General features: G+C 35.8%; 1 protein-coding gene across 1 annotated transcript; it reads right to left on the bottom strand.

The window, feature by feature from the left end:
- Positions 1-12635: 12635 nt before the first annotated feature.
- LOC134234212 (uncharacterized) lies at positions 12636-17152 on the bottom strand. The gene is made up of 4 exons (XM_062716268.1): positions 16921-17152; positions 16211-16288; positions 15764-16000; positions 12636-12880 (listed from the first exon to the last, which is right to left on the bottom strand). Exons 1-4 carry the CDS (start codon positions 17150-17152, stop codon positions 12636-12638), a joined length of 792 nt encoding a protein of 263 aa, XP_062572252.1.
- Between the last annotated feature and the right edge of the window lie 1198 nt (positions 17153-18350).

Genomic DNA, 18350 nt, shown 5'->3' with positions numbered 1-18350 from the left:
TAATTCTTGTAGGTTCGTGTATGATATTTGTTAACCTACAGCTATTCATAATTGTATGAATCTCATGTGTGTTGTTAACTTTTAAAAAATCGACGTTAAGATCACCAAGTACAACAATATTGTTAGATATATCACAAGCCTTTTCAAATGACCAAGATAATTTTTGCCAAAAAACACTATTAGTATGTGGTGGACGATAAATACAACATATAAGTAGTTTTCCCTTTACTTGTGGTATCTCTATCCAAATGAGTTCCGTATCAACGGGTTCTAAATCTTCTCTTCGATTAGCCTTAATTAAATTTGAAACATAAATCATTACACCACCACCATGAGAATTACGATCTTTTCTGAAAATACACTTAAAGCCTTCTATAAACAAACTTTCATTTGTAACATGTGTGTCTAAATGAGTCTCACTAAAACATAGTAAATCAAAATCTTGAACTAGATACAGTAGAGAATCAATCTTATTCCTGATGCTTCTGATATTAAGGTGCAAGATATCAAGAGAGTTTGGCGCAGATGGACCTGGGTTTGTTTCAATATCACCAGATAGCAATAGAATAACAAACATGAATAATTGTGCAAAAAAATTAATTCTGAGAGACCAGAATGACATACTGTTATAATGTTTTTTGAAGATACTGGATATGAAAAGCAAAATATCTAACAACGTAGTAGATTTTGAAACTTTGAAAGCAGACCTTGACAGTATATTATGACTTCGAGTGTAGAAAACCCCAATCGCGGCACGATGTTGTTCTAGAGAATTACCCATTATCAAAAATTTTATCTATGCAATATCTAAAGTTTGGTTTGCTTCTGGGCCGCCTTGAAATGGGATTTAGTGAAATTGTATTTTTTTGGCAATATGTAAGATATGTCAATTCAAAATAAATGGAAAGTAAAAAAACACAAAACAGTAAACATAAAATTTGAAAAAAGAAGTACGTTAACTCGCACAATTCCCACGTAAAAACTGGGAGATGCATTATAAAAATAGCAAGGAAAGCGGATATTAGGGTACCGCTGTACATAACTGGGTTGTAGTATTTACATACATGTGTTGGTATGCAAATAATTCGTGACAGAACGATATAGCATCCAATTATATACAAAAGCAGATCACATTGAAGACAGTGTGACAAACATAATAGAATAAGAATAAGTTTGAACATACTGTACAAATGTTTGGGACATCCGTTATGTTGATCTGTCAATCACATGTTTTTAAAGGAAAACGAAAGTAGGACGTGTTAACGAAGCGCTGATTTGACGAGGTTCCAAGCGTCTCCGTGACGCGAACACGTGGAAATGTTTATAAACACAGTGTTTTACGATTTTGGCGTCGAGGAGAGGAACTGTTCGTCTACGTTGTCATCTTGGAAACACTGAAGGTCCTCTATCGTATTTATCAGTATTCTCTTCCCATGGTCACCGAGAAGTTTCGCATAAATACGTCCGTCATACGTCCAGCAGCTGTCAAGTTTTTTGTCTTTAACTATTTGTCGAGTTTTCCCATAGAGTTCTGCACGCCTGGATGTCAAAGCTTCGTTGATGAATATAGGTCCAGTTTGTTTTGTTGGGTTTTTGTTGTAGGATTTTAGATTACGTTTGTTTCCATAGACTCTGGCTTTATCTCTGTAACTTATAAATTTTACTATGATGTCTCTGGTTTTACGGTTTGGGTCATATTTGCCCACTCTGTGTGACCTTGAGATATCTTTGATCGAGATTTTCTCATTATCTTCATTTAGAACAAGGTTGTTAATGACATTCAGGGCTAGTTTATCAGTAGATTCGTTTCGTTCTTCAGGTATGCCAGTTATTTTAAGGCAATTTCGCCTTGAATATTGTTCCATTTCGTCGATTTTCGACGTGAGTTCGTTTATTTCTTTTTTGAGTGAGCCTATCTCCGAGACAAAAACCCCTGCAAGAGCGTTTTTAAAATTATCTTTATTGAGAATGAGAGTGATTGCCTGTTTGAAGGCGTTTTCATCCACGGAAACGGAGTCTAACAGATCATTGAGTTTGCTTAGATCACCAGAAAGTATGACACTGCTGTCTTGTCTGGCTCTCTTGTTTGGATTTAGTTCATTATCATCAGTAGCCATAGTGCTTTGCACTATGTATAAACAAACAAAAAAATATATATAGGAGCCTTGATGTTCTAACGTAGTCTTGCTTATGAGTAGTGAGTAGGTGTTCACAATGGCGACAATGGCGACATACACTCAATCATAGAAATAAGTTTTGGGGAATTTCTGTCACAAGAATCTCTCAAATAACTTTTTTCAAGATTTTTTCTGTTACTTTTCACTTACATAACGTCAGTATTCACTCATTCCTGAATATCCTATCTCAAATCTCTCAAAAAGACAAACATTATCGGAGCCCCACAAAGTCCGCCCTGTCTACATAGTGACGTCACAACCTCAATTAACAGCTTTATCCTGGTCAGCACTAGCCATATTAAAGTATCATGCTGATTAGCAATTTGCAGTTATTGATATCTTGCAGTCAGATACAGACAAAATTACCACCAATATAACAAAACAGAAGATGATTAGGGAAAAGGTGTTAAACATCTGGCTTCATGCATTTGATATTGCTCGGTTATGTGATTATGACTATTAAATTTCAAGTACCCCATGTATAACATATTAATTATTAAGTTATATTTATGAAAATATGTCAAATAAAATACTAAATAAAGAAAATAATGTAATTACTCCATAAATTATAGTAACAGAAGAAGCTTTACTTTGAGAATGTTTCAAAATTATCTCATTATAAGTAGCTGTGTCTTAATTTATTCAACAAATAAACCCTATGAGCATTGTATGCAACTGTTTTAAACTATTTTTATCAATGAAGTTAGAAAAAAAAAAGACTTTCAGAGGCACACCAAGCAAAGTTGAATTTATTTTTTTCAAGACCGATTTGTAAAAGTCCAGTAAAGGATTCTCTACAAAAATTTTCAATCAGGCCATAATTTTTTCTCATTAGCTTTTTAAACCAAATTTTACATGTTTTATAAGCATTATTTAATTTGGTTTTTAAAACAAATATCCATGTTACATGAAATACCAAGACAAGTTTCATTAAACCAACATTAAAGCAAGTAGCAACAAGCACATGACAGAAATTTAGTTTCATTTCCAGAATTATCTCAAATTAACATGCTCTGATTTTAAAGGAATACATTGTTTATTGATCTAGTCATGCAGCTTATTCCGTAAAAGATATAAAACTGGGATAGGTTAACATTTTACAATCATACAGCTCAAGCCATAATAAATAAATTGCTAGATTCTCATCCAATTTAAAAAAAAAAAATCAAGGTGGGCGGGCGGCTTTTATTTTATACTTTTTATTTTTTCAATTTCACCGATTTTATCTACAATACCCGAATAAAAGTCATAGTAAAGGTTCAATTATCTCTTACTTCACATCATCACCAATCTTTTTCAACCAATGACCCTTGTTTAAAATATATACGTATTACAGCAATTTTTCAGCCGTCAAAAATCATGTTTAAAACGAAAGTAGAATGGTAGATGAATACCGATCCCGATGAGAATTAAGACGAAGAAAAACAGAAATAAGAAGGTATAAATTCAGAGTGGGCAGGGATGAGAATCTAGAAATATTTTTATTATGGCCAATATTCAGTAAAAGATATAAAATTCGGATAGGTAAAAATTCTGTAATCATGCAGCTTATTCCGTAAAAGATATAAAATGCAGCTATTAAATTCCGTAAAAGATATAAAACTAGGAAAGGTTAACATTTTATATTCATGCAGCTTATTCCGTAAAAGATTTAAAACTAGGATAGGTTAACATTTTGTAATCATGCAGTTTATTCCATAAAGATATAAAACTGGGATAGTTTACCGTTAACATTTTATAATCAATGCATGCAGCTTACTCCGTAAAAGATATAAAAATTGGGATAGGTTAGCAATTTGTAATGATGCGGCTTATTCCGTTAAAGATTTAAAATGCAGCTTATTCCGTAAAAGGCATAAAACTGAGATACATTTTATAATCATGCAGCTTGTTCCGTAAAAGATTTAAATTTAATGCTGCTTTTTCCGTGAAAGATATAAAACTGGAATAGGTGAACATTTTAAAATCTGCAGCTTATTCCGTGAAAGATATGAAACTGGGATAGGTTAACATTTTATAATCATGCAGTTTATTTCGTAAAAAAATTAATTAAAATGCAGATTTTTCCATAAAAGATATAAAAATGAGATAGATGAACATTTTATAAAGATTTGAAACCGGGATATTCTAACATTTTATAATCATGCCCTTTCTTTTCGTAAAAAAAAATAATAACATAAAATGCAGTTATTCCATTAAAGATCTATAATTGGGATAGGATAACATTTTATAATTATGCAGCTTAATCCGCAAAAGGTATAAAATGCAACTTGTTCCGTATAAGATTTGAATCTGGAATAAGTGAACATTTTAAAAATCATGCTGTTTATTCCGTAAAAGATTTTAAATGCAGCTTATTTATGAGTCAGTGGATTGAGATTTATTAGGTAAATTTTAACATTTAATCATCCATTCCAGCCCTCAAATCACGTTCATATGAACTTCGGGGAATCGAAACAGTATGATATTGGTTTTTTTTTTCCATTTATACAGCAAGCAAACATATCTATCCGGTAGTGATAATAAACAATTTTTTCAAATGAAAGGCTTATTTGTATTTGTCAAACATAAAAAAAAACTACATATTTGCTTGAGAAACATTATAAACATGCCTCTAGGAACTGAGTAATATTCAACTATTTTCCATTTGCTTTGATGGTATTTCCAGTATTCAAAAAAAATATAACCCCGGTAATTAAATATCAGTTTAAATTCAAGGCCTACAAATAATGTTTTGTGCTTTGGTAGTATCTTTGAAAATAATTCAATTAACAGCTTTATCTTGGTCAGCACTAGCCATAAGCATCATGTTGATTAGCAATTTACAGTTATTGATATCTTGCAGTTTGATACAGACGAAATTACCACCATTATAACAAAACAGAAGATGATTAGGGAAAAGGTGTTAAACATCTGGCTTCATGCATTTATTACTGCTCCATTACCTTATTTTTACTAATACATTAGAAGTACCCCTGTATTACATATTAATTATTAAGTTATACTTATGAACATATGCAAAATAAAATACCAAATAAAGAAAATAATGTATTTACTCCATCAATTACAGCAAGTTGCATAAGAAGCTTTACTTGGGAATGTTTCAAAATTATCTCATTATAAGTAGCATTGTCTTAATTTATTCAACAAATATGAAGAACTGCTTGGACAAATGCTGCTGACTCTATCAGATGGTCTGTGTTGAACAAATGCCGCTAAATGCCGCTGACTCTACCAGAGGGTCAGTCTTGGACAAATGCCGCTAAATGCCGCTGACTCTACCAGAGGGTCTGTCTTGGACAAATGCCGCTAAATGCCGCTGACTCTACCAGAGGGTCTGTCCTGGACAAATGCCGCTAAATGCCGCTGACTCTACCTGAGGGTCTGTCCTGGACAAATGCCGCTAAATGCCGCTGACTCTACCTGAGGGTCTGTCCTGGACAAATGCCGCTAAATGCCGCTGACTCTACCAGAGGGTCTGTCTTGGACAAATGCCGCTGACTCTACCAGAGGGTCTGTCTTGGACAAATGCCGCTAAATGCCGCTGACTCTACCAGAGAGTCTGTCTTGGACAAATGCCGCTGAATGCCGCTGACTCTACCAGAGGGTCTGTCTTGGACAAATGCCGCTAAATGCCGCTGACTCTACCAGAGGGTCTGTCCTGGACAAATGCCGCTAAATGCCGCTGACTTTACCAGAGGGTCTGTCTTGGACAAATGCCGCTAAATGCCGCTGACTCTACCAGAGGGTCTGTCCTGGACAAATGCCGCTAAATGCCGCTGACTTTACCAGAGGGTCTGTCTTGGACAAATGCCGCTAAATGCCGCTGACTCTACCAGAGGTCTCTCTTGGACAAATGCCGCTAAATGCCGCTGACTCTACCAGAGGGTCTGTCTTGGACAAATGCCGCTAAATGCCGCTGACTCTACCAGAGGGTCTGTGTTGGACAAATGCCGCTAAATGCCGCCGACTCTACCAGAGGGTCTGTTCTGGACAAATGCCGCTAAATGCCGCTGACTCTACCAGAGGGTCTGTTCTGGACAAATGCCGCTAAATGCTGCTGACTCTACCAGAGGGTCTGTCTTGGACAAATGCCGCTAAATGCCGCTGACTCTACCAGAGGTCTCTCTTGGACAAATGCCGCTAAATGCCGCTGACTCTACCAGAGTGTCTTTCTTGGACAAATGCCGCTAAATGCCGCTGACACAACCAGAGGGTCTGTGTTGGACAAATGCCGCTAAATGCCGCTGACTCTTCCAGAGAGTCTGTGTTGGACAAATGCCGCTAAATGCCGCAGACTCTACCAGAGGGTGTGTGCTGGAGAAATGCCGCTTAATGCCGCTGACTCTACCAGAGGGTCTGTCTTGGACAAATGCCGCTAAATGCCGCTGACCCTACTTGAAGGTCTGTATTGGACAAATGCCGCTAAATGCCGCTGACTCTACCAGAGGGTCTGTCTTGGACAAATGCCGCTAAATGCCGCTGACCCTACTTGAAGGTCTGTATTGGACAAATGCCGCTAAATGCCGCTGACTCTTCCAGAGAGTCTGTGTTGGACAAATGCCGCTAAATGCCGCAGACTCTACCAGAGGGTGTGTGCTGGAGAAATGCCGCTTAATGCCGCTGACTCTACCAGAGGGTCTGTGTTGGACAAATGCCGCTAAATGCCGCTGACCCTACTTGAAGGTCTGTATTGGACAAATGCCGCTAAATGCCGCTGACTCTACCAGAGGGTCTGTCTTGGACAAATGCCGCTAAATGCCGCTGACTCTACCAGAGGGTCTGTGCAGGATAAATGCTGCTAAATGCAGCTGGTCTGTGCTGGACAAATGTGTTGGTATGATGTTGTTGGCCATGATTTTCGTGACTTCTTACATGAAGGAATAGCCGTGATTTGTTTTACCGATATGTGTTCACATATGTACGGAATTCTTTGAAAACACTAAAAACACTAAATACTTATCAATATAAAGAAGAACTTTTTTGTTTTTAGATATCTCTGTAAATGCATAGGCGTCGGAACTAGGGGGCAGGGAAGGCTTAGTTCCCCCTTTGCAATTGCAAAGATTTAATTTCAGTTTACCACCCAACTTTCAATTTCCTTCCGTTGCCTTATGAAAGGCAAGTAAACCTTCGATAATTAAAAGCATATTGAATTTCCCTTTTTCGAAACATGTAAAGAGACCAATAGTTACGCATTTCTGTAGAACTCTGTACAATAAAGCAAGTGATTCCTTTAAAATGCAGATCCCAAGAGACTTACCACACATATAGTTCATTTCAAGAAAGGTTTCTATGGACACTTTCCAGACCTGTACAATGCAGTCAAAAATACTTCAGTTACATATACTCAAAGTTGATTAGTTCTACTCGTCAGAAATCAATTAAGATTGTTAGCAATTTTTAGCTCACCTCGACGGATTCGAGATTATAAGAACATTCTCTCAAATTTTCATATGAGAGAAATTTAAGTTTTGGGGGAAAAACACAAGTCAGCAGAAGACGCTTTTCAAATCACGAAAGCAATTCGAAATGGCGATCTTGTGGCCGCCGAAAAAATTGTTTTGCGACGACTGCACGAGATGCAAAGCGCATCTGAGACTGCATCTCTAAAAACGAATCTTGGGAAAAAGAACAGAACGACGTTATGTCTACAATTATAGATACTAAAGCCTCTCAAGTAAAGGAAGGAAGCTCTACAAAAATGTGGCCCAAAATCTATCATAGCGGAAGCCACGTACGATTATTTCTGGGGGACTGGTATCAACATTTCAGCTATTGTGAAAACAAATCCTGAAGCTTGGCATAATAATGAAAGCAGTAGCGAAAAATTACCGTCGCAAACCAAGAGTCTTGTCTCTCCCGAGTCAACCAAATCGTAAAGCTGTTATGACGTCACAGAAGGAAATCACCGATTTCGTAAGTCAGCTTAAGGAAGGACCATTAAAGAGATTTCGAGAAAATGTCAACGATACAAGTGGTCATGTCTCAGACACTAGACAGCAAGGTTAATATTTTTTGTTTCTCAGAATCTTTCTATGATAAACATTTCTTCTTTTATTCACGTTATATTTTCCTATGAACAAATCTTATTATGATTAACCCATCATTAAGTGTTTTCTCCTTCAATGCAAGGGGATTGAATGCATACGAAAATTGGCTACAAGATTTAGACATAGATATACTCATTATATAGAATCAAGAGGGTATCAATATAATGCCAGATGGATGGACTCAAGTTTTCACTCTTTTTCGAGCTCAGCTTCTAGTAGAGGTGTTTCTATATTAATAAGAAAAAAAGTTTTTATGAATTAATAAATTATCACAGATCTTCTGACGGAAGGAAAATTTTGATAAATCTTAAAATTAGTGATATAACATATCCCAGTCGTGGTAGCTTAAAGTTGCAGTGATCCAATCTGAGTTATACGAAGAGTGCACTGTTACAACGCACTTTGAAAATTTTTTTTAAAAGTGCATTAAATTTAGGACCAAATCAACGCACTTTGAAAAAATAAAATTTCTTTTCAAAGTGCGTTGATATCGACCATATTAACACACTTTTAAAAAAATGTGTAAGGCTTGGTCAGTATTTTTGAAAATCTCAAGTATGATTAATAATTGAACCTGTTAGATAACTTTTCGGTGTCAAGGTCACTTCAGGATGTGAAAGTGAGCGATTTTGATTTTTTCATACTTTGAAAATTCTTTCTCTTTTAAATCTTTTACTGTGCTTATTTTTTTCCCCAGTGTGCATGCATTTAATATTTTAATTTTTAATATTTATTGAAAATTTTCAACGTCACACCATTTATGCAAATACATATATTTGTGTGTAGCATAGGCATCGGTACGCAGGGAGTGGGTGGAGGAAGCGTTAGTCACCCGAATGTTTTGCAAAGATATACGTAATATTGGCATTAACAATTGGTCGGGGTTTACCTTGGGGTCCATTTTTAAATTGATACAGACGGCTATGTATAAGAAGAAAAACAGTTGGGCTGAGAGACCTTTTATAAATTCATCTTCTCCTTGTTCTCAATGTGGGTAAATCAATAAATGTAAATTAATTTTTTTCCCCTTAGATATAATTATTATAAATTGCTTCTCTCAGTTACTAAAATCTAAGTCTAGAAATTTTGTTTCATACATATTTTTTTCAAAGTGCGTTAAATGTCCACATGTTAAAAAATGTTGATGTACACTCTTAACGCACTTTGAAAAAAAAATTTCAAAGTGCGTTGAGAGTGTCCAAAATTTAACGCACTTTGAAATTTTTTTTCAAAGTGCGTTGAGTTTGTCCCAATTTTAACGCACTTTGAAAATTTTTTTTCAAACTGCGTAATTTTGCGTTGCCACAGTGCACTTTAGTACTCAATGGGGAGAATCCTTGCCATTGTCAGTGTTGACAGGTATTTTTTTCCTCAAAAGGTTTCAAATAATATCCGATATACGTTATAAGGACACTAACTTAAACGAGCAGATAATTTTTAAACAACTCGATTGCATGCTAATTTTTAATTAAATATCATGATTTATTTCATAATTAACATATTTAAGCTACATGTAACCAATTCAATTTGATTTTTTTTTTTTGCTGATGCTGATGAAACTCCTGGAGGTGCCATTTACTGCAAATGGCCACAAAATGTATAACATAATATTTTTATGCCACTGTTAACGAAGTTTCGGGGGTATATAGTTTTTAGCTCACCTGAGCCGAAGGCTCAAGTGAGCTTTTCTGATCACATTGTGTCCGTCGTCCGTCCGTCCGTCCGTCTGTCTGTCCGTCCGTAAACTTTTCACATTTTTGACTTCTTCTCAAGAACCACTGGGCCAATTTTGACCAAATTTGGTACAAAGCATCCTTGAGTAAAGGGGAATTTAAATTGTTAAAATGAAGGGCCAAGTCCCTTCACAAGGGGAGATAATCAAGAAAATACAAAAATAGGGTGGGGTCATTAAAAAATCTTCTTCTCAAGAACCACTGGGCCAGAAAAGCTGAAACTTATGTGGAAGCATCCTGGGGTAGTGTAGATTCTAAATTGTTCAAATCATGACCCCCGGGGATTGGGCGGGGCCACAATGGGGAATCAAAGTTTTACATAGAAATATATAGGAAAAATCTTTGAAAATCTTCTTCTCAAGAACCACTGGGCCAGAAAAGCTGAAACTTATGTGGAGGCATCCTGGGATAGTGTAGATTTTAAATTGTACAAATCATGACCCCCGGGGATTGGGCGGGGCCACAATGGGGAATCAAAGTTTTACATAGTAATATATAGGAAAAATCTTTGAAAATCTTCTTCTCAAGAACCACTGGGCCAGAAAAGCTGAAACTTATGTGGAAGCATCCTGGGATAGTGTAGATTCTAAATTGTACAAATCATGACCCCCGGGGGTTGGGCGGGGCCACAATGGGGAATCAAAGTTTTACATAGAAATATATAGGAAACATCTTTGAAAATCTTCTTCTCAAGAACCACTGTGTCAGAAAAGCTGAAACTTATGTGGAAACATCCTGGGGTAGTGGAGACTCTAAATTGTTCAAATCATGACCCCCGGGGATTGGGCGGGGCCACAATGGGGAATCAAAGTTTTACATAGAAATATATAGGAAAAATCTTTGAAAATCTTCTTCTCAAGAACCACTGGGCCAGAAAAGCTGAAACTTATGTGGAAGCATCCTGGGATAGTGTAGATTTTAAATTGTACAAATCATGACCCCCGGGGGTTGGGCGGGGCCACAATGGGGAATCAAAGTTTTACATAGAAATATATAGGAAACATCTTTGAAAATCTTCTTCTCAAGAACCACTGTGCCGGAAAAGCTGAAACTTATGTGGAAGCATCCTGAGGTAGTGTAGATTCTAAATTTTTCAAATCATGACCCCCGGGGTTGGGCGAGGCCACAATGGGGAATCAAAGTTTTACATAGAAATATTTAGGAAAAATCTTTGAAAATCTTCTTCTTAATAACAACTGGGCCAGAAAAGCTGAAACTTATATGGAAGCATCCTGGGGTAGTGTAGATTTCAAATTGTCTAAATTGTGATCAGTGGGGTAGAGTGGGGTCACAATTTGTATTACAAGGGGGAAATCTAGTAAAGGACAGAATTGTCAAAGGCTTCTCAGGTGAGCGATGTGGCCCATGGGCCTCTTGTTGTTGTGTCCATCCGGCTGTCTGTTTGTCCGCAAAAACTTGATCCTTGCCCATAACTTTTGATTTCGTGAAGCTATGACTTTCATGTTTTACTTGTGTATTCTTTGAGACAAGACCTTTCTATGGGTACCACCAAATGTGACCTTTTGACCTTGACCTAGGAGTTTGACTTACTTTTACACAAAAATTCCAAACTTTTACTTTCGCCATATCTTTTAAACAGTAGATACCAGGAATTTTATACTTCATTTATTGGCAATAGCTTTCATTGGATACCAACAACCTTGACCTTTTGACCCTGACCTTGGGGATTTCCGGTACTCATGAAAAAAATTTAACCTTGACCAGAACTTTTGAACGATAAGGGATAGGGCTTTCGTACTTCACATATGTAATCCTTGTGAGAAGCCCCTTCATTGGATATCAAGAACTTTGACCCTTTGACCTTGGAGTTTGACTTATTTTTAAAAAGCAAACCTTTGCCATAACTTTCAAATGGTTAGGGCTAGTGCTTTCATAATTACATATTTATCCTTGTGACAAAACCTTCAATATGATATTAAGAACGTTGACCCTTTGACATTGGTGTTTGACCTACTTTTTACTTTTTTAACCTTGGCCATAACTTCTAAACGGTAAGGGCTAGGGCTTACATACAACACATATGTATTCTTTGTGGCAAGACCTTTCATTGGATACAATTACCATGACCTTTTGACCTTGACCTTGGAGATTTTCGTACTGATGAAAAAAACTTTAATCTTGACCTACTGTAATATTTCACAATTGTATTTCCAATGAAAATACCCTACTTTGTGTACCAATATATCAATTTGCGTTTAAGAAAAGTTTAACCTTTGCTATGTTGCCATACGGCACACACAAACACATCTTGTTTATTGTATTAATTAAACAGTTTATTTTTAGTCTAAAGAGTATGATCATATCAAAAATATTTAAGGAATGCTCTCATCTTTAATCAATTTCAAAAAAAATAAAAGAATTCTGCTATTTCACAAAGCCTTTATTTCCAATATGAGGACAATCTACCTAAAAACGTTCTGAAATATTGTGGAAACATTTAATCATTTAAATTAATATGAAAATCATCTCATACTCTTATTAACAATTTTCTTCTTAGTCATAAGAGGCATAAAAAGAAACCTAGCTCTTAAATAGACATAGAAGCTGTATGTTTCATTTCATTCTTTTTTTTCTATAACTTTATAAATGAAAAGTTGATTTGATTATAAAGTTGGTCAACTGACAATAAATTAAACAATATATTTCTATCTTTACTTTTTGGAACAAACCGCACATACAATTTCTCTTCCCTGAAAATATGGTGGACATTTCAGTGAACCGCAATGAGCTTCTACGAAATAAAACAGGTAGCCATTTTCATCAGCATGGCCGCCACGCAGGGTCTCAGGATTCTTGTCAACGCACGTGTATGTGGAACCAGCTTGCTGATTATGGTGTCCAGCCATTAGGTAGCCCTGATATTCCAGTTTCCAGCCTTTGAAGCAGGTTTTTCTTGCTTAAATAGAATATTACATTAATCTTATTAAGATTTGCTAAAAATCTTTGCATTTAAAAACATTATACCTGTGGGCAACAAGGCTAACATGAGTTACTTTATCCCTGTCATTTTTTCTCTTGATCCCCCGGTTAAACTTATTGTTGCATCACCCTACTCCCGGGTGTATGATTTGAACAATTAAAAATCTTTACTACCCCAGGAAGCTTCCACATAAGTTTCAACTTTTCTGGTCTATTGGTTTTTGAGGACAAGATTTATCTTGATTTTGATTCCCTGTTGTAGCCTGACCCTACCCCCCCCTCCGAACCTTGATTGAGCAGTTTAGAATCTACACTGCCCCCAGTGTGCTTTAACATAAGTTTCAGCAAGTTCCGGCCCAGTGGTTCTTGAGTTTTTTTGTTTTCTCTTACAATTAAATGATAACAGATTCTCTGTTGTTGCCCGACCCTACCCCTGGGGTTTATGATGTGAACAATTTCAAATCTGTATTATTTCAGGAATATTCAAAATAGCTAGGTTTCAGCTTTTATGGTTCTTGAAAGGAAATTTTTAAATCTTATATTTTTAGGTCACCTGAGTAAACTCAGGTGACCTATTGCTATCCGTTTTCGTCCGTCGTGTGTCGTGTGTTAACATTTGAATATTTGCAGCTTTTTCTCTGAAACCACTAAACCAATTTCAACTAAATTTGATATACAGCATCTATGGGTGGAGGGGAACAGAAATCTTGAATTTCAGGGTCATCGCCCCCCTGGGGCGTGAGGGGTGGGGCCAAAACCACTAAAATTATTGCAATCTTTAAAAATCTTCTTCTTTACTCCTGGACATCAAGCAGGCAAACTGTTGGCATGATTGTAATCAGCATTGAGTCCTCTACCAAAATTTTGAAATTCATGTCCCCTGGGTCAAGGGTTCAAGTACTAGGGCGGGGCTAAATAGAATATATAGTGAAAATGTATAAATTCTTGGAAAGTCTTCCTCTCTGCTCCTGGGTATTAAATAAACTAACTATTGTAAGTACATAGTTATGATGAGCAAGAGTGCCTCTTCCAGATTTGTGAAGTTTATGGCCCCAAGGTCAGGGGTTCTGGTGTTAGGGCGGGGCTCTAATGATTAAATAGTCAAAATGCATTTCTTCTTTGAAAATCTTCTTCTTTGCTTCTGGGTATTAAATAAACTAACTAAGCAGATAGTTATGATGAGCAAGAGTGCCTTTTCCATAATTGTGAATTTTATGGCCCAAGGGTCAGGGGTTCTGGTGTTAGGGCGGGGCTCTATTGATTATATAGTGAAAATGCATTTATTCTTTGAAAATATTTTCCTTTGCCCCTGAGTTTTATGCCAATGATCCATGTACATATATTAATGATGAAAAAAGGTGCATCTAGCAAAGTGGTTTTTTTATGCCCCCTGGGTCAGAGGGGGGCGGGGGTGGTGCTTTACATAGTCTGAAAATAAATTAATGCTCTGAAATCTGCTCTTTGGTATTAATCAACCATTTTATGACAAAATTTGCAAAATTTTGAAATACGTGGCCCCTGGGTCAGTGGTTCCTTTGGGATGAGGTGCACAACTGGGTACAAAGTAGAAGTGCGTTTTCTCTTTGTTACTCTGATCTACCTCTGAGTATTAAGTAAATAGAGTAATCATGCTAAGTTGATAATTATGATTAGCAATGGTGCCTCTGTCATAATTGTGAATTGTGAATTTCATGGCTTCTGGTTTAAAACACGAACCAAATTTAATTGTTTGAAAATTGTTACACAATACTCAGGTGACATATAAGGCCCGTGGGCCTCTTGTTTATATTCTGTTTCAGTGTAAAACTTAAATTCCTCCTGTTTTGGCAACACCTTACCCCAGGGGATCAGGATTTAAACAATTTAGAATTTGAAGGATGCTTCCACATCCGTTTAAATTTTTCTGGCACAGCAGATCTAGAGAAGAGATTTTTAAAGATATACATATGCTACATGTAGTATATAATTCATTATAAAACTTTGATAACCTTTTTTGGCCCTGCCTTACCCCGGCGGCCATGATTAAACTTTTCTGGCGCAGTGGCTTTTGAGAAGAAAACTTTTAAATGATCGCTGTTCTTTTCTGTTATGAATTATTTCCGTTGTATATGGGCAATTGGTCCTTCATTTTAATAATTTACACTTCCCCTTACCAAAGGACGTTTTGTAACAAATTTGTTTGAAATTGACCCAGTGATTCTTGGGAAGAGGTTGAAAATGTGAAAAGTTTTCAGACTGACATAATGACAGACTGACGATAACAGAACATTTTAACAGCAAATTAAATGTCTCAAAAATGCAGCTTATATTGCTTTAATCTTCAAATACGGCTACAGAGTCCAAAACGCTGTATAAAATATTTTACTGAGGAAGCTCTAAACACTAACAGAAACTGCGTATTGGACTCAGAGAAAAGTATATCATTTAAAGATATGCATATTGAGACTTTATCCTTCAGTTAGAACATAGGGTACGTGCCTTGTTTCCGCAGGAGAAATGTTCAAAGACAATGAACTACTAGTATTTGTGAGCAGAAATCACTGTTGCTTGCTTACTTTGGGAAAATTAATGAAAATAATTAATTTCTTAGTCTTGGTCTTACAATGTATATAATGCTGAAAATATTTTAATCTATTGCAAATCATATAATAAACTGTAAATAACAATTTCTTAAATCTTACTTCAAAGGGCAGACAAATCTGACTGCATAAAACTACCCTGTATTAAATAGAGCTCTTTAGTATGCAGTATTTAGAGCGTCCTTAATTCCTCACTTGGGAATAAAAAAAGATATACAATTTCTAATAGGCAAATTTAAAATAAAAGTTAGAGTTAACTTGCATTTACGATATTTTCTCACCTGGGAACATTTTTACTACAGATCTTTTTTGAACAAGACACACAGCACACGGTACATTATGATCATGGAGTGACGTAAAGTGACCTGTGAAGGTGTTTGCTTCGTACTCTCCTCCGAATATATAAGCTTTAGCTCCTTCAAATCCATCCTTGTACAACCCCCACTCTGGGTCCCTCGGTAAACAAAGAGGTTCTACAGCTGCTCCTTTATGACCAGCATGCGATCCTCCGACGAATCCTACTTAATTTTCTCAATCGTAAATTCGTTTATTAATAATGGATTTCTTTCTGTCTGTCTGTCTTTACCTATCTATTTGTTTGTTTGTTTTTTTTATCTTTATTTTTCTCTTTATTTTACACTATTAAATTGAAATATATTTATTGACAAACAAAAACTACACAGCAGAAAATTTCTTAATCAACTTTAAAAAATGTAGAATTTATTTACCTGAATAGACTAATTTTGCGTTTGAAGGACACTTTTTCTTTCCCCATCTTGTATATATAATGTCTCTGTTTGCAATACCTACCAAAAACATTTTTTAATACATGGAATGAAATGATAATAATAATAAATAGGCACTATTCATGTACATTAGAGTCATACCTCCTTCTAGCTGCAGATCTGTAGCTCTCCCAAAAAATATTTTGATAGACCGGAGAGCTACAATGCCACCCACTGAAAAAAAAACTGTATATTTATTGCGTACAAAAAAGTGCGCTCGGTTCTTGATTAATTCTTTCAAATTCTTACCTCAATTTTCATAAAAGGAAAGATTAAAAAAAATCCTTTATCCTCAATCACGTACTCTCGTAGTTGACATCTGAACGAAGCACATTGGACCGAATTATCTTTGAAACCAAAATTGCAGTATAAATAATCGAAATCTTCGATGATTACAATACTGGTATCAGGGTCAGGAGGACTATTAACAACAATTATGAGGAATGTTTGGTTGTGAAAACAGCGAAAGAATAAGTTAGGAACACACGGTTAGTAATATTTTGAGATTACAGTTTTAAAAACATGGATAAAAAATCGAGAACCGAGCGCACTTTTTTGTGCGCAATAAATATACAGTTTTTTCAATGGGTGGCACTGTAGCTCTCCGGTCTATCAATATATTTTTTTCGGAGAGCTACAGATCTGCAGCTAACCTCCTTCCTGTATGCTAGCGTTAACTGCGTCCTTGAACTTTTTCATCGATTCCTCAATGACGTTGATGACGTCTTTGAAGCTTTTGAATTCCTGCTTTAGGGCCTCTACCTGATAGGAAAGTTTCCCTGTCAGGTAACCCTGTAAGACGTCTTTACAGATTCCGGTCTGTGTCTGTTCTCCATGAGTCGTGAGGAGAATAAAAACCAGGACAAGGTATACATGTAGCGCCATTATCTTACAAAAATGTGGGAACACGAAATAAAAATAATATCCAGATCAACATATTATTTTATACATACAGAAACATGCAAAATTCTTTAGATAGAAAATTGGTTAAGAATTTGACAAGAAATCAGAATCTATTTCTCTTAAAGAATACCTTTGCTTTGAGTAGTTCCCTTCTTAATGAAAGAATAAATTTTGTCAATGTACAAGTGTATATAATATAAATCATATAATTTTTATTGTGTATCAAATGGTGTAAGTTTGATGAACATCTGTTATCAACCTTACAGTGATACACGAAAAAGAGAAATTAAAATAAAACTTAATACTTATGCGAAGTCGTCAATCGTACATGCATTTTATCTACTGAAAGTTGAAACCATATTGTAGTAACTTATGCAATTATTCCAGAGTTTCTTGCAATGAGTTACAGATCCCTGGAAAACATGTGCATTTTTTGTCGATAATTTAGGTATTATTTCTTGAATTTTATGCTTTCTCTGGCTTTTGGAATGGTATTCTATAATTAATAATATATTTAACTCTTATTTGTTTATACTTAATTTGCCTTTTGACGGTTCGAAACAGTCCAATATATAGTTTTGTAATGTCGGTTTAAAAGAGTCCCATTTCGACGTCCGTAACCCCAAACGACCTTTTGTTAGCGTTGGGTTGAAAGGTCAGTAAATATCAAGAAGTAGAGTTAAATGTTTGATTAATTGTTAAATACCATTTTAAAGCTGGGGAAAGTATATAATGCAAGGAACAATGCCCAAAGTGAGCGACAAAAATCGGCGGCGAAAATAAGGGGATTTTTGAAGGTTTGGATCTGTAGCTCTCTGCTTTATCAGTCCGAATTTGCTCAAGCAGAGAGCTACAGTTCTGTAATTATACTATTTTCTTGTATTAAGGTATGATTCTTCTCTTTTCTTGTATTTAAAAATTATTTTAAAAATATTAAATCACGAAGACGGTGGTATCAGTGAGTTTAAATTTGACCGTTTTATATTCGAGACAAAGTCAGGTCAAGGTCATTACCGTTTTCCTAGGCATTAATAATAATTTTAAAAAATACCATTGTAATTATGCGATCCTTACTTGTATTGCAAAAGATTGTCAATGAATGTTTTCTTTTTGCATATAATTTTGATGCCAAAAAGGGCCTATATGATGACATTACCAAATTGACATAAAATTAATAAAT

This window comes from Saccostrea cucullata, unplaced genomic scaffold (assembly GCF_032062105.1).
Source record: "Saccostrea cucullata isolate Sc308-1 unplaced genomic scaffold, CSIRO_AGI_Scuc_v1 ctg329, whole genome shotgun sequence".
NCBI lineage: Eukaryota > Metazoa > Mollusca > Bivalvia > Ostreida > Ostreidae > Saccostrea > Saccostrea cuccullata.
Note: the sequence above shows the minus strand (reverse complement) of the source record. Positions and strands in the feature narration are given on the sequence as shown.